The sequence below is a fragment of the Mauremys reevesii genome, linkage group 18 (genome assembly GCF_016161935.1).
Source record: "Mauremys reevesii isolate NIE-2019 linkage group 18, ASM1616193v1, whole genome shotgun sequence".
Taxonomy (NCBI): domain Eukaryota; kingdom Metazoa; phylum Chordata; order Testudines; family Geoemydidae; genus Mauremys; species Mauremys reevesii.
Window position 1 is genome coordinate 17,181,976 of NC_052640.1, and position 22,990 is coordinate 17,204,965.

Below are 22,990 nucleotides of genomic sequence, written 5' to 3' on the forward strand. Positions count from 1 at the left end.
AGGCCTATAAAGGCTTTTTCCTTAGTTGCTTAGTGTCAGCGGTCACACTGATTAAGCCAGTAAGCAACTGACTTTGTTATATGTAAATTAGAAATAAATTTAATCATGAGGCTTTGTAAAGGAGAATACAATGTATGTTACCAGATTAATCTTTATTGCAGGCCACTTTTTCTCCCTCCCATCTCCCTGCTACAAAGAGAGTCTCTTCCAGGAGCAACCCCTAAGCTTGACCAGGAGTGGCAGACATGGGACTTTCTGTAAAATCCTTAATTAATATTGTAATGTAGTTTTGGATGCCTGGAAGGGGTAAATTGTCTTATTCTCTTCTTGGCATGCTTATAGGCAGACCTATAACTTTCTGTAAGTAAACATTGTAGCCTGAGAGTAGCTAGAGGAATGCTTGAAAACAGGCAGTCTGTATTTTCTGTTGGCAATTGAAAGTTGTGCCACCCCCACAGGCCTTTTGCCAGGGGTTTTGGGGTTTTTTTTTTGTTTTTTTTTCCATTTATGCCTCACTTCCCTCTATGATGTCAATTTAGAGATCAGAAATTACCCCTGGATTTTTTTTGGCATGTTATACTTATTTTTTTTGTGGTGGAACAGTTAGTATATATACAAAAGTGCAGGAGCATACCAGGATAGTTACGAAATACGCCCAGATTTCCTATTCCTGGAAATTAAAAGCAACATTGTCTTACACAAGAGCTCCAAGAAGAGAAACAATATCTAGCTTTTCAACGTCAAATACCTTGGTGAGGCTGCATCCTAGTTGCTGTTGTGGAACTGAAAAATAATGGGAAATGATTTGGGGGAGGGAGGGGGAAGAAGCAAGCAGGCAAGCCAGTGGGTCGTCATTAGGGTGCAGACTCATGCAGGCTGATTTCATAAATGTCTTTTGGTTTTACTGCCAGCAATAAAACTAAAGATTTATTCACCAGTGGAGGCATACAATTTCAGGGATGAATGAAAGGCATAATTGTATCATTTAATGAGAGATGAAGCCACAGCTTTGCAGTATTAACCATTGACTTAGTAGAGATGGAATCTTGAGAACTTTCTAATTGAAAGTAACAACTTGAGTATTTTGTTATGTTTTCTTGAATTATTATACTATTCACATTCATGTCAGTGTATTAATCACTAACCTAGTATTCTGCAATATTATTTTTGAACGTTTGACTATTGTATTTTTATTAAGGTATTTTAGATTTTGTATCCCCAAACAACCTTTACCACTTTACAACTCTTTTTATTTTCTGTAAGATACAATTTCCTGGAATAATTAGATATCCTGATGTGATGTTGTGACCTCTTTGCTCTATAGATGAGCTTACAAGGACCAAGCCTTAGGGGAGAAATAATGATTGAGGAAAGATTAAGGATTATTGAATGATACTAGTGTGAAATCTGCCTCTCCAGTAGGCATCCCCCTGTCTTAACCACTTTAACTAAAGGTCAAACAAAATTGGACAGGAAGCTACATAGGCACACAGTTTAAAGGTTCACATTTAGTAGGTCATTAGTTTTTTTGCTGGTTCTTTGAGTGGGTCACTTAATAGAGTTTTCAGTGTGATACTTATTTGTTGCTTATTTAACATAATCTTGTAAGTGAGGATTGCACCATATGAATCATCGGTTAAGAAATTGGCCTTGCCCCAAAAAGCTTACGGTCTAATAGAGCATACTTGGTCTGAGAATATTTAGGTTTCGAAATGCTCCACAAAAGTTGATTAATGCTCACAGCCTTTCTGTGTGTAAGGTGTGTTTTTATTGGTAGGGAAAGAGCTGAAAGGATTTGCCTCAGGTCTTACAGCAAGTGGCAGAAATAAGGCTAGCTCTCATGACTCCTGGTCCCCTTTTCTATCCACTCGCGCGACTATCCTTCTCTTGGATTGGCTACTTGACCCTAGCAAGATGTGCTGGCAAAAACAGGTGCAAGGTGACTTTTAGGATCAAATCCCAGAGGAAGACCCCAATCCCGCAATTCACTGCATCTTCTGCCAGAGTGCAGCGAATTATAGGCTTGTGACCTAACACATCTATGAAGTCAGTGGGAGTTTTGACTGAGTCAGGACCTCAGATTCAGCTCCTAATGTCCCTCAGAGTGAGCATTTGCTCCCTACTAGTATTAAATTGCTTGAAAATGAGATTAGTGCTTCAAGGTTTTTTGTTTAGCAATATATAGAGATATCACTAAACTGGCTTACTGATATACCCCTGAGAAATAACTATAATTTGTTTTTAAAATGTTGTTAGTACAGAAATTAGAGTTAATTGTTTTAAACGTTAATGTCTTTTTAATCATTTACCACTTTTCTGTGCTTGGGAAGCTGTTTAAAAAATGTTTTGTGAAAGTGGTGACTCTCCCGCTCCCCTCCCCCCAACCAGTCGTTTAATACCTTGGCTACCTTTGAACCAGAGTATTCCATGATAAAAGATCTTTGTTCTTTCAGTTCCCTTATCTTTTATTTCATGGACTATGTACTAGCTTAGTACTTCTACTGAACTACCTTCACAGCTCAGTTGGTAGTACTCTTAGGTCATGAGTTCAAGTCCTACAGGAAGATTTGAGTATTAAGAGATTTTGGGCTATTAGATATATTGCTCTTCAAATGAGGCATTACATGGAGGGAGTCTCCTCCAATGTTTGGTGGTAGTTGTCCTGGTGGAAATAAAAGGTCAGATCGCACTTTCCAAAAATGGGGGGGGGGGGGGACACTAATAATACTCTCTAGATGTGGCCTCTTGTTTCCAGTCATGGATTTGCTGAACAACAGCAATCCTGTTGTATGCTCTCAGTAGACGGCTTCTGATATCCGATGCTGTATGTTTTGTAGAGCAAATAGCTGCTGTTTACTTGGCCGACATAATCACGGTACTGCTATGATCAGACTCCCTGCTATTTTAAAAGAAGGCTCTGTTATCTTGGGTATGAAAAGTGTTGCACTAAAGTGAATTTTTTCTCACACTGGAAAAAATGTGTTGCATGATCAATAGGACTCATGTGGCTCTGAAGGCCTGATGTACTAGTGCACTTTAAATGAATCTCAGAATGCAAATGAATAACACGTATTGCACCATATGGACGTTCAATTATATTTCCTGTTTAAAATGTTAAATTTCTTATTTAAAAATGAAGGAATCATTTTTATTGTATTGTATTGTATTTGTCTGCAGTGTTATCCTCCTTGGGTCAAATTGTTTAAAGGCATTTAGTTGCCTAAAGAACCAGATAAATGCCGAGGTATTTTTGGAAATTCCAGTATGCACCTATCTGGATCTATAGGTGTCTAGATAACTTCAATAATCTGGCCCTTAGGTGCTGGACATCTCATTTGGCCAATTCTCTGGAAATCTAATCCCAGTTCAGAATTAGAATCTGAGCGTTTGCAAGCTGTGACCAGTTACCTGAACCCAGGCTATTGAATGACACGATGCTAGTAACTGGTTCTGTACTTACTAATGAACACAACACTAAATTTCAATCATATAACAAATATAGCCAGGAATTTTTACCCTTTCAGATATTGCTATGTTAGTAGCTGTTTTCCATATATAGTTTAGCTGAAATTTTGTCTGTATCATGGTTAGTTCAGGCTTTTTCAGCCCCTCGTTTACTACTCGATTAACGTACACTCACTATTACCTGCTGTTACGTTTCCATTGGGAAGATTTATACTTTTTTTTTTTTTTTTCCCCCAGGATCCAACCAATCTGGACAAATTTAATGTCTCCAACTTCTTCCATGTTAAAAACAACTTAAAGGTGACAGACCCAGGTAAGGATGAACTAAAGCTTGGCTGAAGAAATTCTAATCTTAATATGCAAACCCGGAGAATAATTTGTGGAATGTTGAGTGATTTTTCTAAAAGAAAACACTGGATGGTGGGATTATGAAATGTTATGCAATGGTGCCTAGAGGCCCCGGCTGAGATTGGGACCTGTAGTTCTAAACATTGTATAAACACACAGTAAGAGACAGTCCCCACTGTGTTTCTCCTTAAATAGACCGGAGGTCCCCAAACTGTGGGGCATGCTCCCCTGGGGTTGGGGAGGGTGGCTGAGGCCCGGGCCAACCCCCCTGGGGGAACAGGGAGGGAGCGGCACCCAGCTCCACTCCTGGCCCCTACTTCTGGCCCCACACCTGAGGCTCCAGCCTTGGCTCTGCTCCCCCCTACCCCCACCCCGAACCATAACTCAGCAAAAATTAGGCATGCCAGGGCAGAACTCAGGTGTGACTTATGTCACTTTAAAAAAATACTTCTGTACTATGACAGCATGTATCTTGGGAATTATGAGCCATAGATCTGTTTCATTCCCTGAGGGGACAAAGGGAAGATTTTTTTTTTTTTGCATTATGTATCCAAAAGTAGTGTCTGTCTTTAGTATTCTGTACAAGTGGCTTAAATTGATTTATAAGAGTTTAGGTAGCTTCCAGTTGTTCTGAAGAGTCTTTCAATGGTAAAGGATATAAAGTCAAGTCCTTTTATAGTACATGGCCAGTAAAGTATTTGTCTCACCATACTTGGATATCACTTTTTTCATATGGTGTCTTACTACTCACTCATTCATCATAATCACTTCTAGAAGAGCAAAAATATGTGACAGTTTCCATGAAAAAGATTTCTTCTTCTATAGAGAAACAAGAAGGATGAGGTAATATCTTTTATTGGAGCAACTTCTGTTGGTGAGAGAGAGATGTATGGCCCTGTTAAGTTGAAGGGGAACAAAATGATTTTGAGATATAGAACTTGCTTTTTAACTGAAAATGTGGTTTAATACTGTCTTATAGATGAAGAGAAAGCAAAATTGGATCCATCTTACTATCTGAAAAATACAAATTTAGAGACCCGAGAGACTTTACTGGAGCTGTATAAAGAATTCAAAGGAGATGATATTCTAGCAGCTACAATGAAGGCCCCAGAAAAGAGAAAAGTGGATAAGCTGAATGCAGTAAGTTGATTTATAGGTCGACACTGATTACATTTCTGAAGAATGGTAAAAGGCATTTTTCAATATAGTAGCCATATCACCACCTGAACAGACAGGGCTGTTTTCTGATGCATGGGAACTTACCATACATCAGAGGCAATGAGAGTGGCGTAGCTAAATTATACTGCAATTCTTTAGAAATGCAGTGATGTGTGTATGTCAATGGATTTGTTTTTGTAAAATATTTGTAAACGAGCCTAAAATATTTTTGAAATTTGGTGCGATAAGAGGTAGAGCTCTTTAAATTTAGGATGTGATTACCATGGTGTGAGTTAGGTGATAAAGATTTTTCCTTCCAGCTTGTAATTTCTTGCTTTGAATTAATTTATCTTTGGCAGAAGGAACACAGCTTAAGGGCAATGCAAGTGAATCATTCCTGGTGTTGGCATATATATAAATCACCAGAAGCAGCTTCAACATTTCCTCTTCACAGTATTTTTAATGGACTAATGTAAAAGGTGCCCTTATCAGGGGCATATTACTATGTGTTCGTGGTTGTCAAGAAATAATCCGTCTGCATATTGAATCCAAGATTGCTGAGTGTTATCCTCTCCCTAAACAGTCACTGTGCTTAGATTACCCTTGTATGAACATCAGTTAGCAGGAGTGTGCCACATGATTTAAAAACAAAACAGAGGCAATTTAGACTGTTTATGAGCCTAGATATATGAGAAGCTGCAAGGCTTAGATTTGGCTTGTCTTGTTTGTTCCTTTTCAGGCAATTATACAGTTAAAAGAAAATGTATTTAGAGAAAAAGATGAAATGAGATGGAATGTGAACTGTCTACATGTAATAAGGACCAGATCGGCAGCTGGTATAATTGGCAAAGCTCCACTGGCTTCTGTGGGAGGCAGTAGAACCTATTGGGCAGAGCACACAGAAACCTGGATTCTATACCCCGCACTGCCACTGATTTCACTGGGTCATCTTGGGCATGTTGCTTCGTTTCCCTGCCTCTGTTTTCCCCTTCGTAAAATGAGGATATTATTTACCTCAATAAAATGCTTTGAGATCTCCAGATGTGTGTATAAATATATAAACAAGCTAGATGATGTTACTTATTTGGTCTTATATTTGTGTTTTTTAACTCCACTTAAGATCCATGAGTGGGATTCCGTTTTTTTCAGAAAAGAAAATTGTGAACAAGGCTATAGATATTAGAAGCCATGTGACAGTGTCCACTCAAATGCCACCCTGAGTGTTCCCAAAGCCCCTCCATATGTTTAGTAGGCTTTAAATTCACTTAACAAAGATGTTTTACAGAAATCTTGCCAGCAGTGCTCCTTTCATATCTCCAGCTGTGGATATAAAAATAATTTGTAATAATAAAATCCTTGCCTGATAATGTGGAAGCAATAAGTCCCTTGAGCTCAGTGTCTGGAAAGACTTAAGTAGAAATTCATCAGAGCAAATGTTATAGGTGACAGATGGAGAAATACCATCGCATTGTGCTTCTTTCGTTTTATAAGAACTGGAGCGGAAAGTCTACTTTAGATAGGAAATATAGAAGACATTTGCATGCTTCTAGTAATTAAGTGGTAATATTTTAAGTAAGGAATTATAGAATTTAACCTTGATTCTTTTTATCATGGTCAATATTACACAAGCTAAAACTGAAAGTCAATATGAAATTTTATCGCAACAGTATCGGACATGCTTAAAACTGCAGCAGTTGTGCACCTGCAGAAGAGGAACCAAGAAAGCCGATGTATGTTTTCCAAAGCATTATTAAACCCTGCTGTCCCTTCTGGGAGTGGAGAATGTAGGCTGTGCCATGTAGTATAGCAACCTGCCAGGTCTTGTTATTTACTTTAGCAACTGTTCGTTAGGAAAAGAATTCCCACTTTAAATTACAGGGAAAAAAAAATCTGTTTGTAAGGGTACCTTTTTAAACAAAATCAAGAGACCTACAACAAAAGGACACTTCTAGTTTTGCAACCAGTTTTTAGTGTTGTTTAAAAATGCGTTTAATGTAGAGTGACACTGCTTATCTTAAATCCCTCATTCTACTCTTTTTATGACGGTGCATCCTTCTGAGGTGAAAGATTAAATGCTGTTGTTTGCTGATTATATTGGCAACACAGCAGAATTAGTGAATTGTGATCAGCATGGCTATTTGTGTGATTTGTGCTATGTTTGGCATGTGCTTCTCAAGACTTGTAACCCCTGGTTAAAACATTTTTAATTTCCCACTTCTTCCCCCTTCCCTCTGGCTCTTAGTTGTGGAGACCCGTATGTGTTTGGTACAGAAGCTTCCATTTTTTAGAAAGGGCTGAAAGGGTCAGGGGACTGGTTATGGGATAATAGCTCCTTTCACTTCTGGCAATGACCAAAAGTTGTAACCATATGCTGACTATTTAATGATCTATATGAAATTTGTTGACAGGTGTCAGTCCAATTCTAAGAGACCATGTGTCCACATCACCAAATCTGGTGCTCGTGTTGGCAGTCTCAGGAGAGAGGATTATGAGTCATGGGGGCTAAACCACACTCTCGCTCATCTGATAAATGAGATGAACAAGTTTAGCTCTTTACAACTGAAAAAGTCAATGTGAAATAGGAAACCTATGAGAAACACAGCATAACAGATGTACTGTAAAATCAAGCTGTAGTAGTTAGTGGCTTCATTTGCTTTTTACCAAACAAGTCTTGACTAAAAAATATTAATGCACATCTCCTTGCTTTGACAGCTTCAATTTACAACTGTATTTTTCAGAAACTGTTGAAGACTGAATACTTACGCCTGAAACTTTTTATTTTTAAGTACAGATGTTTTGCCTGATTTGAAAAAATACACAGCATATTGCGTTGGTAAATATTTGGGCAGTTCATGCAGTGCTTCTGGTGAATACTTTGACATGCTAACATATTTTGGAAACCCCATCCTTCCTCTGGAATGAGGAAGGGGATTGTTAATTGAAATAGCCAGTATATGTATTGTCCAACAGGATAGCTTCTTTTTCAAGATCTTTAGAGCCCAGCTTTGGGCTTGGCTACACTTACAAATTTGCAGCGCTGCAGCAGGGTGTGAAAACACACCCTCTGCAGCGCTGCAAATTGCGGCGCTACAAAGCGCCAGTGTAGTCAAAGCCCCAGCGCTGGGAGCCGCGCTCCCAGCGCTGTCCGTTATTCCCCACAGGGAGGTGGAGTACGGACAGCGCTGGGAGAGTTTTCTCCCAGCGCTGGCGCTTTGACTACACTTAGCGCTTCAAAGCGCTGCCGCGGCAGCGCTTTGAAATGCAAGTGTAGCCAAAGCCTTTGTAATACTACAAGGACATTGGGAATGTGGCAGATACTTTAGGAAACATTCCTCTGGTAACATTTAAAGAAATGTTAATTATATGACAATCTTCACCATAGTGTATCTGAATTCTTGGTGGGAATGAGAAGCTAAAACTGACAGCTAATTCATTCTACTAGGGCACTTGGAAAAGTGTTGATATTAAACCCATTGGAGATCATATGGGTAAAATATTGACTCCGTTGAAGACAATAAAAGAAATCATCCGTTTTATCCATGAGGCCTGGAATTTACCCTATGTGTAGATGAACTTCTGATCTCCTTTTAACAATTAATAGAACTGGAGTTGCTTTGACAATAGCTGACTAATTGCTTCCATTATTCCATACAGCCGTATTTATTTATTTATTTATTTATGTATTTATTACTATTACTACTGCTATTATATAGGTAGTTTATTATTTGACTGTGTGTGTATGTACATCAAAATTAATTAGATGGATTTGAGGGAAGAGTGCTGGAGATGTTATAATGCTACATCTCTTTCCTCCAGTTTTTGTAGTGTTAACTCTGAATTTTTAATCTTTTGTACAGGCTCACTATTCTACAGGGACAGTAAGTGCTTCCTTCACATCCACTGCCATGGCCCCAGAAACAACACATGAAGCAGGTACTGTCGATACCTATCATTAACAAAGTGTATTGTAATCAGATATACTGGTATAAAGTATGCTGTCCTGTAGACATACTTTTGAGAGGACTGCAAGAATGCATTATTGTCTAGTCAGTATCTGAACATAAGAATGGCCGTACCGGGTCAGACCAAAGGTCCATCTAGCCCAGTATCTGTCTACCGACAGTGGCCAATGCCAGGTGCCCCAGAGGGAGTGAACCTAACAGGCAATGATCAAGTGATCTCTCTCCTGCCATCCATCTCTATCCTCTGACGAACAGAGGCTAGGGACACCATTCTTACCCATCCTAGCTAATAGCCTTTTATGGACTTAGCCACCATGAATTTATCCAGTCCAGGGATCTGATATCTTATAATAATATTGTCCATGCAGCTATAGCCCTGGTTTCTTTTTTGAGTGCTTGCTCATGTCGATTCCATTCTAGGTGTGTGCATGCCCACACGCACAGTCGTCAGAGATTTTTGTCTTAGCGATATCCATAGGGTCGGTTGTGGTGCCCTCTTGAGTGTGGCGCTCATGCGCTGGTATATCAGGCACCGCTGGCCTTTGGCCTCTCAGCTACTTCTGACTGCTCCTGACGGTTGGTTGGAGCACCTTGTCTTGCATTGCAAGAGTGTTCGCTGTTCTTAACAGCTATTGTTATCTCCTTTGTATATATAGTTCTTAGGTACTTAGTTAGCCATTAGTTTAAATGTTAGATTCCCAACTGGGACTTTTCCCTGCTCCAGGGCATTCCCCTTTCCCCAGGCTTCAAACCATGGTCGTCATGCAACAGGCCGATGCCTATTAGTGGCCCCCATGACAGTTGTTTAAAGTGCTTTGGGGAGTCCCATAGAAAGGACAAAGGCAGGATCTGTAAGAACTTTTGCCCTAGAACCCAGAAGCAGCGGGATATCCACTTGAGGGCCCTCCTCATGGAGGCTGTGCTTCGTCCTGCATCGGAGCCCTCCCATTCGGACTCCACTCCTAGCACATCGGTGTTGGTGCGGAGTTCACTGCCGATGCCTAAGAAGCAGCGTAAGAAGAAGCAGCTCCCCAGCACCAGAGAGGAAGAGGGCTTTGAACAAAGGACGTGTCAGGCCACATGCCTGCCCTGGAGCTTCATGGGGGTACTGGTATGCTCGGACCCCCTAGCCCAGCCAGGGATCTGCCTCTGACTCTTGGGAGCAGCAGGGCACCCTGGCTCCTCCTAGGGCCTTCGTTGCTTGAAGCGGCCTCGGTGGTTAAAGACCCAGTAAGCCAGCTGCCGCTGCACCAAGCACTGGACTCAGCTAAGGCCCCACCGTCCAGGGCAGTCCAGCCTTGGGACCGCCCCATAGGACAGTGGAGCATCCTTGGACCACAGGCATAAGTCCCCGTCACCACTGCCAAGGACCCCATTCCCACAACCTCGGTCTCTGGCCAGAAGATCCCTGATGCCGCGCTCTCTCCCACAAGGTACGGGACACCAGAGTCAAGGCACTGATCCTCGTACCCTTGGTACCGGCAAGCCCCAACCAGAGATCGTCATGGCGCAGGTCGCTATCGCCTAGACGATCTCTCAGGCGTCGAACCCCCACTGGTGTGGGATTGCTCCCCATCGTGGCACCGGTCCCCATCTCACTGGTACCGCTTGTCAGGCAGGCACCGATCCTCGCCCTCTTCTTACCGGTCACCAATGAGGGTCATTCGACAGACTTGGGCTTCTACTGCTCCGCCCTGGTCACAAGGCGGGCAATGGTCCGAGTCAGAGCAGGAGTTCAGCCCCTTGCCAAGAAAGGGTGCATCACCACTAACCCACAAGACTAGCATGGCATCTGCCGCAGCGGCGTGGCAGCAGGGACAGTGGCCTGCTCAATTGCCGTTCTGGAATTTTTGGGGCATGCTGATGATACCGGTCCCGTACTCCCACCATTCCTCCCTGGCTGCCTCAGACAAACCACCTCCGGCACCGGAGTCAGAGCAGGGTGTGGAATCCAATGCAGGGACAGCACAGCAGGCTCCTATGCCTAAGGAGCCATCCCTAGAGAGGGAAGGGGAACCTGCCCCTCCCCCCTGCGGTGCAGTTGTCGTTGTCGTCATCTCCGGAGGAAGTGGTGGTGGGCCCTTCCCAAATTGGCAGTCCCACCCATACTTTAAGGAGCACCAAGCCCTCCTTAAAAGGGTGGCTACCAATTTAAACCTGGAGATTGAGGAGTTGGTGAAAGAGTCAGATGATCTTTTTAATGTCGTATCCTCCGCCGCCCCGGCCCAGATCATGCTGCCTGTCCACCAGGGGTTCTTATGATCGCAAAAATCACTGTGGCAGACCCTCTCTGCCATTCCGCCCACTTCTAAGAAGGTGGAAAAGTAGTAGTATGTCCCTGCAAAGGGATTTGAACAGCTAAATACACACCCTCCAGCTGGGTCATTGGTCGTGTGCGCTGTTAATGAGAGGGACAGGTGAGTGGCATGGCGAAAAACAGACACTGAGACTGAACTTGTTTGGCAGAAAGATTTATTCTACAGCCAGCCTGCAATTTCAGGTGTCTGACCACCAGGCCCTATTAGTCAGGTACCATTTTAATCTGTGGGACTCCCTTAGTAAATTCAAGGAGGCTCTTCCACAGGACCAAGCCCAGGAGTTCGCCTGTTCAGTGGAGAAAGGCAAAGCAATGGCAAAAGGTGCCCTGGGATGCTACGGACTTGGTGGCCAGGGTTGTCTCCTCTGCAGTGGTAATGAGGCGCAGCTCTTGGTTACAGTCCTCTGGGTTATCCCAGGATATGCAGACCACTCTACAGGACCTCCTGTTTGAAGGAGTAGTAGGGCTCTTCTCCGAGCTCACAGACACAAGGCTGCACAGCCTTAAAGACTCCTGTGCCACCCTCCACTCCCTGGGCCTTCATAGTCTTCAGCAGGCTAGGAAGCCATTCCGTCGTCGTCCTCCACCACCTCCATCCCTGGCTAAGCACCTATAGGAAGAAGGATAGAGGCAAGGGGTTTAAACAATGATACCCTTTGTCTTCCCATTTGTCTGCTCAGCTCAACCATTCCAGGAACCAAGGAAGCCAGAAACAGGGATTTTGAGGATGCGCACGAGGACGGTGCCCCAGTCACATCCCAGGATCCAGCTTCCTACTCTGTTCTCAACCTTCCGGTCGGCCTGGTTGCGGCTGACTTCGAACCATTGGGTGCTTGACATATCTTCGGGCTACATTCTGCAGTTCTTGGCTGATTCTCTTTCCCACCCCCCTTCCCTGTTCCTCTTCAGGGACCTGTCTCTCGAGCAACTCCTTGCCCAGGATGTAGACAACCTTGGAATGGGAGCAGTAGAGGTCCCATGGGAGATGAGGGGGAAAGGATTCTACTCCCGTTATTTCCTAATCTTGAAGACCCATCTTGGACCTGCAATGCCTCAACAAGCATCTCAAAATGTTGAAGTTCTGCATGGTTTCCCTGGCCTCCATCATCTCATCCCTGGATCCGGGAGACTGGTACACCCCCTTGACTTGAAGGACACTCATTTCCATATCTCCATTTTTCTCCGGACACAGATGATTCCTCCATTTTGTGTCGGGTCAGTGCCATTTCCAGTTCACAGCGCCGCTCTTTGGACTCCCGTAATCCCCAACAGTGTTCACAAAGTGCATAGCGCTCAAGAGGGTGCCACAGCTGACCCTATGGGTACCCTGAGGCAAAAATCTCCGGTGACTGTGCACATGGGCTCGCACACACCTAGAATGGAATGGACATGAGCAACACCTCTTGAAGAACAACAGTTACAAAAAGGTAGATAACTTTTTTCCAGTGAGTTCATTCTAAAATAATGTAGCAATTGTGAATTTAGTTTTAGCTCTGAATGGCAAGTATGTAGATATTGAGCTAAAATTAATGAGGTATTTCATATGCCTATGGACCACAAAATGGAATGCACATGTATGCAAGTTAGCAATGAAACTTGATCTCCTCTCATGTAAAATGTTTACTGTCTTTTGGCTTAAAGACCTCTTGGTATTGGTTAAAATTATATCTTAAATTGTGTGCTGTCTAGCAGCTTTTGACTTACTGCTATTCAAGGTTATATTTCTTGCCAAAGATGCATTTTAAACAGTAATTCTTTCCTTTTGTCCTCGAGCTTAAACAAAAATGAATTGAATGTTTTAATTTCAGTGTTGATTAAGTGACTTGGCAATTAGTGTTTCAAATGCAAGGTAGAGCTCTTACTCTTGGGACTAAAGATTTCGGACTATCAAGTACACTTAGTGAAAGCCTGAAGCCAGTACTCCAACTGCATATTTACCAAAGTAATTTTCTTTACTTAGCTTGAATCCCTGCTTTTATTTTTCTATGCTTTGGAGACAGATTTTGGGTATCTAGAAATATTGATAGAAATGGAGTTTCTTTGACACAAATGAAATAAGTCTCTTGGAGTAAGCCTTAGGTTTGATTTTCCAGTAGTGACATGGTTCCATCAGTTCAGGTCCTCATATGTCAACAATTTGTGGTTGGCTGATGACTACCTGCATGGTTTCTAAGTTTGGCAAGAAGCAATTTGGTTTCAAAATAATACCCATAATTAGTAGATATTACTGGAAAATTACAGTGTGTAATATTCAGGGTTACCTGACGCTTAAAATACAGGCCACGTTGTTGGCTCGAGACAAGTTGTGGCTTTCTAGAATGAAAATTGTATGACATAGGATGATTAATGTGAGATTTCCATCTGATGATTTCTACATTACCATATCTCTAAGTCTATGGGGAGGATATCATCTAATAAGAATCTAGTGATTTGTTTGCAGATAACTTCTAAAGATTAATGAAGAAATTTCAAAAGTGCTAATTTTTACCTTTGCTTTGAGGCAGCTGCCATTGAGGAGGACGTTGTGCGATACCAGTATGTGAAGAAAAAAGGTTATGTACGACTGCACACTAATAAAGGAGACCTGAACTTGGAGTTGCACTGTGATATGGTACAGTATGCCACCTAGATTTAATCCTGTAATGTAACTCTAGATTATGAATAGAACAAGGGTTGGCGGTCAGAATAGTGAAACAATGCAAGCAGTATCTATTCAGTGAGGTTTTTAACTTTTAAAATGAGAAATTCTAAGAGATTCTGAGACTCAAGAGGGTGAGAGGTGAAAGGAAAAGCAGTTCCTGATGGCATGAGCTGAGGAGGAGATGGCTCTTGCATCATTAGTGGCCCTGCAGAGAAACATGGGAGTAGAGATAGTCAAGGTCTTTGAAGTCAGCTAATGCAAGTCTATGGAGAAATTAGAAAATAATGAAAGTAAAATTAAAAACCAAACGGTAGAACAGAGGTTCTCAAACGCTTTCATAGCATGGACCACATCCTAATAGAGAAATTATCTTATGGATATCTCCCTTCCTATTTGCAGTTGAACACACCATCCCAACTGTAAGAAGGGAGGGGAATCAAGAGATCTTGCTTATATTCTTTACTCTGTTGCTGACTTTGTGTGCGTGCTTTGGGCAAGACACTTAACTTCTTTGGGCGTTAGCACTACCTGTTTGAAAAATGGTCATCATAATTATTGCCCATTTATGTAAAGCACTTTGAGATTATCACATTAAAATGCCACATTAGTCCAAAGTATTGTTTCTTTTATTAAATGTGATAAGCTACACTAACGAAACATGGAAGTTGCATGGCTGAAATGATAAAACCAAGAAATACAAAAGCGAAGGTTCCAATAGCACTGGTAACTCAGCTGTGTTATACATCCTGTCTTTATAGAAAATAGAGTTTGGAAATAGTAATATATTATGCTGTACATTTAATCAGATAAATAGTATGTATGTGCAAAATGGACTAGGTAACATTGCAGTGCATTTCCAAACTGTGATTTTAATTGTGCAATGTCTATGTATGAATAGCTTTTCTAAAATTTCTTTTCCTTTTCAAGAGAAAAAAGGAGAGAAAAGCAAAAGGAAAAATTCCAGAGCTGTTCAGAGTGTGAATTTTATAAGCTAATAGCTGTATATCTTATCTCCAGCTTCACCAGCTGTGCTTGCAGGCTTCTTGCGAAGCAGCTGTTTGGCTTGTGGAGCTTTCAAGTTTCACCACCAGAGCTTGAGTTCTTGGAGCCAATGAGAAGAGTAAACGGGGGCCAAATTTTGCCAGCCTTTTGTTAAGTAATATCTTATATCACAAATAGTCCCACTGGAATCAATAGGTCTGCACTCAATATAAGGCTCTACTCCACATGAACGAGTTGGCAAAAACTAGCCTGTAGCTAGTTATGAATTCATAGTGTATATATGTGTACATGTGAATCAGGAACATTAAGGAAATGTCCTGCACTATATCGTCAGTGCATAACTTTCAAATGCTTTAATGTCAATTTTAAATTAATATTTGTGTATTACAGTAGTCCTTACAGGCCCTAACTGAGAGCTTGGCACCATGTGCTAGGCATTGCAAATATATAAGCCCCAGTTATGCAAAGACTTGCTCACGTTCTTAACTTTACACACTGTGGGAGTACCATCAGTGGGACCACTGCGAGTGTAGAGTTCCGCACGTTGCAGGACCATGACCATAACATGAGAGAGACTCTGCTCCAAAGAGCTTATATAATCTAAACAGACAGGACAGACAAAGCAGGGATGGGAAAGAGAGGTGCAGAGGGGAGAGCGTGACTTGCTCAAGGTCACCCGCAGGTCAATGGCAGAACCAGGAACTGAACGTTGGTTTCCTAGACCAATGCCTTATTCAGTGGTCTGTTCTGCCAGCTTCCTTTATACCAAGTGGATGCTCTAATCCTCAATAGAGACAATACAGATTTGCCAACCCCAAGCATTCAAAATTTTGAGTCAGATTCCAAAATGTCATGTGATTTTATAAAATAACTTTGGGGTTTTGTTTACCTGCTGGTGTCTAAGTCTTTAGAGTTCACGTTTTCAGACTTTTTTTAACCTACAACCAAAAGGGTAGAAATTCAGTGTTTTAAAAAATGAAAGCTGAGACAACCCTATATTTATCTGATTCCAGGACCCAGGGTTATCAGATTCACAAAAATAGCAAGTCTTATAATAAAATTGTCAGTGTGTGACATCACTGAATATTTTCTGTACCAAGTTTCAAAAAGTACCTTCCCTCCCCCCTTAGCTCTGTTTTTAAAAACAAACACAAACAGGATTGTCTCCCTTTTCCAGAACTCCAGCAGCTGAAGGGATTATACTCAAACTTTGCCTAAACATTAACTTTTTTTTTTTTTTTTTAGACACCAAACTTGGAAAATTTCAGCCCAAATGGTATTTTGGAAAGTTCTAAGTATGTGAAATAGGAGATTATAATGGGAAATATGTTTCAGGCTTACTCTAGAGGTTGCTTTTGGTGACCACTCTAACTTTAGAATAGTTTAGCCAGTGACTCAGAAGTTTCAGGCAGCTATTGTGGAGTCCAAAAATATGATAAATCTTCTATTTCATTGCCTAGCAGGCAGTGCGTAGGGCTGGAGGTGTGGGAGATGAGAATGGAACAAATACACCAAGCTCTATTTATCCTCCTTTCTGCCAAACAATAGTGGTGATGAGTGAGAGATGCATCACCATGATGTGAGGAGCATCACAGCGGCATGTCATGCCATGATTAATCTATGGCTCTCCATCACCCTGTTCAATGACAAAGGTGACTTTCTTGCTCCTAAACATTGAATAGCACTATGTAGTGAGACAAAAAGCAGATGATGTCAGTACAGCAACATTTAGGGGCAGAAACAGAGTGAGCAGACTGTGTTGAATCATTTATTTTGTCATGTGTTATGAAACTGATTCCTATCTAATCCATGCTGAGTGAAACCATTCCCATCTTGATCAATATGGTTCCCTAGAACACTTGAGCAACTACTGTGTCTCAGTCCTCAAGAGTCTGTGTCTAGTTCCCTTTATAGCATTCCCAATATGGTGCCCATCATGTTTCTTTATTTTTCCATACATGTCCCTTTCAAGTCAGTGTTTTCTTATATGCATATTGCAAACGTGTACTGTTATGCACAGCCAAGCCTGAGCAAACACTGGCCTATGACCATCTGTTTCTTTTATTTCTTTGTGTTGATTAAATCTGTGCAGATTAAGCAGCCTTTTGGCAGCAGAGAGTAACTAAGTAAAGCTATGCATGTATTAGTAAAATAGTAGTGAGCTAAATAGGAGACCAATTACTTCTCTGAGAACATAAAATATGTATATATTACACACTAAAATACAAGGTAAAAACTATTTAAGATTGCAAAGTCAAGCATTCAGAAGTTGGGAATTACCAAAATTAAGGTTTCCTGTGCTGCCTTAATTCATATGCATCATGATATTCTTTAATTCTTCTTTGAGTGCTGGTCCCTGTGCATATTCCACACGTGGGGTACTCATGCAAACCATGCGCCCAAGTCCAGAAATTCTTCAAAACAGTGTCTGTTGGCCACACGTGCACAGTAGCTTTCCTTGTGCTCCCAACTCAGGGCATAAGGGGTGGTATGGGTTGACGCCTCTCCAGTTCCTTCTTATCGCTGCTTGGCCTGAGTTGGAATAGTGTCCACCTTCACTCTGTTGCATAACGTGCAGAAGAAAATATTTGTAAATAGTTATATATCTTAGCTTAGTAGTTAAAGCTTATAGTTAGCATAGAGTATTTCTTTCCCCACAACTGGGGAGCCCCTCCCTGGTTCTGGGGCTATGTCCAGAGTCCCGGGATTCATGGATTGTGTCTCCTGCACTTGCTCCTTTTCTATCAGTGATGAACATCAGCGATGCCTGTATTGTTTGGGTGAGGAGCACATATCGGCAAAGTGCAATATGTGTTGCTTCTTCCCACCCAGAGCTTGAAGCCTGTGAACTTCACCAAAAGCACCTGGTGGAGAAGACTATGAGGCCACTCTCTTATCTGGACTGGAGAGAGGCCCCTGAACCTGAACCACAATTCACTAGCAGTGTCCCTTCAAGCATGTGCCTTGGAGTGGAGCCTGCAACATCTAAGCCCAAGCACTCTTCTTCTAGGGCTTCCCATGAGAGTAGAGTGGACTCTCATGGAAGCAAGGACAGAACTCTCTTCAAGGACTGTCCATAGGAAGTGCGTTTCCTCCCTGAGCCTGTCCAGATCAAGTGAGGGACTCTAAGAGACCAGCTTTTCTGAAGACCAGGGGTCGGGGCCCCCTGGGAGGCTGTGAGCAGGTTTCAGGGGGTCCATGGAACAGGGCCAATGTTAGACTCACTGGAGCCCAGGACAGAAAGCCAAAACCCTGTTGTGCAGAACTGAAGCCCGGGGCCTTGAGCTCTGCCACCTGGGGCTGAAGTTGAAGCTGGAGCAACTTAGCTTTGTGGGGCCCCAGGCAATTGTCCTACTTGCAATCCCTAACGCCAACCCTGGCTTTTATATGCAGAAAACCAGTTGTGGTGGCATAGGTGGGCCATGAAGTTTTTATAGCATATTGGGGGGACCTCAGAAAGAAAAAGGTTGAGAGTCCCTGCCCTACACTTAGGTCTGGCATCCACAGTGTCCTCCTTCAGTGCGTGCCCCACTTAGCACACAGGATCAAAGTTGCTATAAAATACATATTTATTATCTCTCTGTAGGTAATACCGCAACACTGAAATTTCATTTTAAAATAATCCAGTGGGCTAGAGTTGAACATTTCAAGGTAAAGGCCTCTTGCTGAAACAGCCCATCTGCTGTTCTCTTATCTCTGAGATCATAAGATTAGCTGGTGTTGGGGTTCTTCTGACAGATGTTAAGTTTTTTACTTAGTTATTTTTGTGTCTTAAAACAATACAGTAACCCACATATACCAAAGTAGTGTGCAAGCTGCTAATCAGTAAGATTGATGGTGATGAGATTCTGCCTGGCAGCATATAAAACTAAGCAAGAAATGTTTTGTATTGATCCAAGTGCAGGAAATCAATATTGCATTGCAATTGAAATCATCACTTATGCTGTGATGGGCTACAGAAACAGAGCATCAATAGGATTGGAATCCAAAATTTCCTGGGTGTGCATCTGAGATCGCTTGTCAAGATCTCTGTGAAACTTTACGTGGGTTCCAGAATGGCAAAGATGTTGTTTGATGTATAACTTACTGAACTGAAGAAAAGCAGTTAAAAAAATTTCTGGAGATAAGCTGACTTTTCTGTTGATTTTAAATGCCTTAAATGAGGAGAGATGCAAAGATGCAATACTGTTCTCTTTACAACATAAGGGCATTCCTGTCTCTTATTTTGTCACTGTTTTCCTCCCTGTCTTTTTCATTCAGATACAGTATGTTCCACTTTGTGGAGACATACTTTAATCAGATGGTCACTTTTACTGGGACATGTGCCAGGGAGCTGAATTAGTCTAGGGATAGTGTATTTCCAATAAATGTTGCTTAATTGGAACATTAATTCTACTTAGTGGAGATGCATTTGGCTACTGCACGGGATTTGCTAGTGTTTAATCAGGTGTTAAATTCTTAGCTTTGGTCTTTAAATGTAAAAAGTTGCTAAACAAAGATAATATGAAGAAATATGAAGATGAACTGCAGTGGATTTCAGTTTTATTCTTCTGTTTTTATTTAGTATAGTGTTTTATTTCATCTGAGCATAGCTGAAGTCCAGGTATCTTAGTTCAACTTACCTGGCTGTCCTCATTGCAGCAAGTCGAATGCCGCGGCTCCCCCGTCGACTCCGCTTACGCCTCCTGCCGAGGTGTAGTACGGGCATCAATTAGCGGATCGATTTATCGTGTCCAGACGAGATGCGATAAATCGATCCCCGATACATCAAACACTACCTGCCAATCCGGCGGGTAGTAAAAACATACCCTTAGTGTAAAAGCAACTGTAGCTTGCAGTTTCTAAGCTTTTTTTAAAAAAAAAATTCCTGTCAGCCTCAGGTGTAAAAGCAGTTAGAGGAATCATTTGTTGGTAGGCTGTGTTGATTTCAGAAGTAGAATGGTCCCTCAGAATGCTATGTTGGCAGATAAATCAACCAGCCCTTCTTTGTGATGGGGGAATCTAGTAATTTTCCATAGTTCTTTGATAAACTGTATTTCCCAGATGGTTTCTTCCTCCTTTTGAAGTAAGTTGGAAGCTAATGTGTAAAATGCTTTGAACTTTGTTTATGAATATAGTATCCATGATTGGGGTTGGAGGAGGAGCATGATCTTCTCAACAAATATTAATGGCAAACTGTTCATTTAGCTGCTGTAACTTGTTCTGTGTGTCACAATAGTGTTGCTGTTGCATGTTGTTTGTGCTGCTTTGTTTTGCTCCTCCTAAATCTGGGGCTGACAGGAATAGTGGAAGGGTTCTTCCCATCTCTGGTGGCCATAACTGTCCCCTGTATGGGCTGATCTCCCATTGCTTCAAAGGCATTGTCCTGCTCTTTTTTTTTTTTTTTTAAAGCAGGTATTTAATTCTACGCTGGGGCAGAGGGAGGCACTCAGCCCAATCCTTTTTCCCCATGTACGCATCCTGGTGGGATGGTCTGTTTGAGCTCTGGATGTCTGTTTCGGGTCTCCTGGTGTGCTTTGGTTCTCAATGGTCACCTGGTGGGATTGCAAAAGAACTTTCCCATCCTGCAGATATGCATGTGCAGTCTGGGGGAGGGATAGCTCAGTGGTTTGAGCATTGGCCTGCTAAACCCAGGGTTGTGAGTTCAATCCTTGAGGGGGCCACTTAGGGATCTGGGACAAAATCAGTACTTGGTCCTGCTAGTGAAGGCAGGGGGCTGGACTCGATGACCTTTCGGGGTTCCTTCCAGTACTGTGAGATAGGATTTTTTGCCTTCCCCAAAGCACATGGCAGGCTTGTGTTGGGTCGATCACTGTTTGTTTGTGTATTTTCAGTGCTTCAGTTTTGTGGGGCAGGTGTGCTAAGGTAGAAGGGGTCACTCAGTGATCCCCAGTCCAGAGGACAGGGCTGAGACCTGCAATGGTAAGCATGACAAAATTGTTCCCCTTCAATGTTGTGTTCTGCTTGAGGCATCCTTTGCTTGGGTCTTGAGTCCTCTGATGAGGACACGTGATTTGGGGTAACTGGCTATTTATCAGAGCCTTATGGCTTCAATTGGAAGTGAAGGCTAAGGTAGCTTCCCTTCTAAGGTGGAGTCTGAATGGCCAGTGATTGGACTGCAGTATCGCCAGGAAACTGCCTGAAGAGCTGTTATGCCAAGTCTTTTCACTTACTGATGCTTGCTCCAATAGTTAAAGTTGTGGCTGACATTTAAACCATACCAAATGTCTCTGTCCATATCAGTAACATTTTACAGAGCACACAGCACAGTGGCATAGTATCTTAGAGCTATTCAAGTCCCTAATGATCACAACTTGTGCATTTGTTTCTTTAACACAGCAAATAAAAGTTAGAACAGAAGGAAACACTGACTGTAGTAGGAACAGATTCTCTGATTCTGGAGAGCTAGTGAGTAAAATTGACAAATTAGGTTAGCAAATTAGATGATCAGTTTATCTAAACACAGTCTAAGGTAAACAGGGCAATTGCTGTTGTACTCTCAAGTGACAAGCAAAACTGGGCTATGTTCTACAGATGCCTACTGTAAACTGTGCTTGCTACCATCATTTTAGATCATATTCCTTAATGGTAGCACTCTGAAGAATGTTTTTGAAAAGTGAAATTTAGCTGTCAACTGAAATTCTGATTTATTAAAAAAAAATGCTTTCAGCAAGTACTAAATAGCTCTTTAAAATGACAGGTTTTTTGTGTCATGAGAGAATCTTAGTTCTTCTGCTGTTGTTTTTAAAGAGCTACTGTAGCTTTAAGTAGCCAGATTAGGTAATTGCCTGATATAGTTTCATTACCTAAGATGCTTTTTGTTTGTTTGAATCTCCATGCATCACTGTGAGCCTGGTGAAATGCTCTACTTCAGGATGCCCTGTCTGATGCTTATCCATTGCACATGTCATCTCACCTCATTGGAACGTCACTGTTCTCTCATCATTTTAGTCAGTGTATTGACCTCAAGGCATCTGCCCACTGCATGATTGGATTGATAAGGTTTTGGTGAGATCACCATGTAATTTATGTGAACTAGAAGCCCTGCCTCATTCCTATTTAAAAAACAAAACATAGATCTGTCATTCTTCTCTGTCGCCATAGCCCATCTGTTTATCACGGCACTGAATCGGATGAGAAGGCTAGCAGAGGCTGTGGTGCTAGTGGTGAATAGATGTATTTAAAAACCTGCCTGTCCTGTAGGACATCCCATAGTGAGTTCCACTGAGTTCCTGTCAGAGACAGTACTCCCTGCAGCAGAGAGAGAGCATTAAGATTCAAGGGCTACGCAGAGGAGCAGCTACAGTAAACATGTCTGATCTTCAGAGCGCGGTGGGGACTGTGGGAGGAAGAGCTCAGATTCCCAGTCACCCCATTATATTTCTTGGAACGAAGTGATGCAGGAGAATAGCCTTGAAGAAATACTGCGTGGACAGAAATGCCTTAATTAAATAAAACCTTCAAAAGCAAAACAAAATCTGCCTTGCATTTAAAAAAAAAAAAAACTGAAAAATTGCAAGCTCAGTTTGAAGTCTGAAAAATGTATTTCACCAGTTCATGCTTCTTAGTAGAGGGATTCTGGCATTGGAGTGATAAGATGAAAGCTGTAATGTACATAATAGAATTTTAATTCACAGAACCAGCTTCTCATTATTTCAAATTATTACTGCCTGGACCCAGAGCATTAATGAGCACATTTTGTGGTTGTGTAGTTCAATGCAGCTGCTACAGTACAGCCACAGCTTTAAGAAGACAAAAACAAATAACTGGAGTGGTGGAATTAGCAGTAAAAGTAATTATACAGTTGTGTGAATGATGGCTTGTGACTCCTTAGTGTGGAATTTCTCTTTAAGACACATGTAGATCCTGAAGGGATGGAACATTTTGAAATGATTAGCTCTTCACATAGTAAAGCCTTCTTGCTTGCAGTCATAGCAACAACTTAGAAGCCCCAGTTCCTTTCCCTTCTACTGTATCTTGGCAACAGGGGCACAGCATGTTTCTAATCTATTTCTAATTGGCTACTTAACTGTCCAATAAGAATGACTTTTAAACAGATAGCCACCCATTTTTGTGGATGAGAAAGGAAAGCTGTAA

General features: G+C 41.8%; 1 protein-coding gene across 1 annotated transcript in view; it reads left to right on the top strand.

Moving 5' to 3' along the window:
• PPIL2 (peptidylprolyl isomerase like 2) overlaps nt 1-22,990 on the top strand; it is a 122,998-nt gene that overhangs the window by 48,081 nt on the left and 51,927 nt on the right. Inside the window, exons 9-12 of the mRNA XM_039504387.1 lie at nt 3,703-3,778; nt 4,793-4,953; nt 8,829-8,904; nt 13,755-13,861. Of these exons, the coding sequence (XP_039360321.1) occupies nt 3,703-3,778; nt 4,793-4,953; nt 8,829-8,904; nt 13,755-13,861 (420 nt within the window). The remainder of the gene's footprint in view (nt 1-3,702; nt 3,779-4,792; nt 4,954-8,828; nt 8,905-13,754; nt 13,862-22,990) is intronic.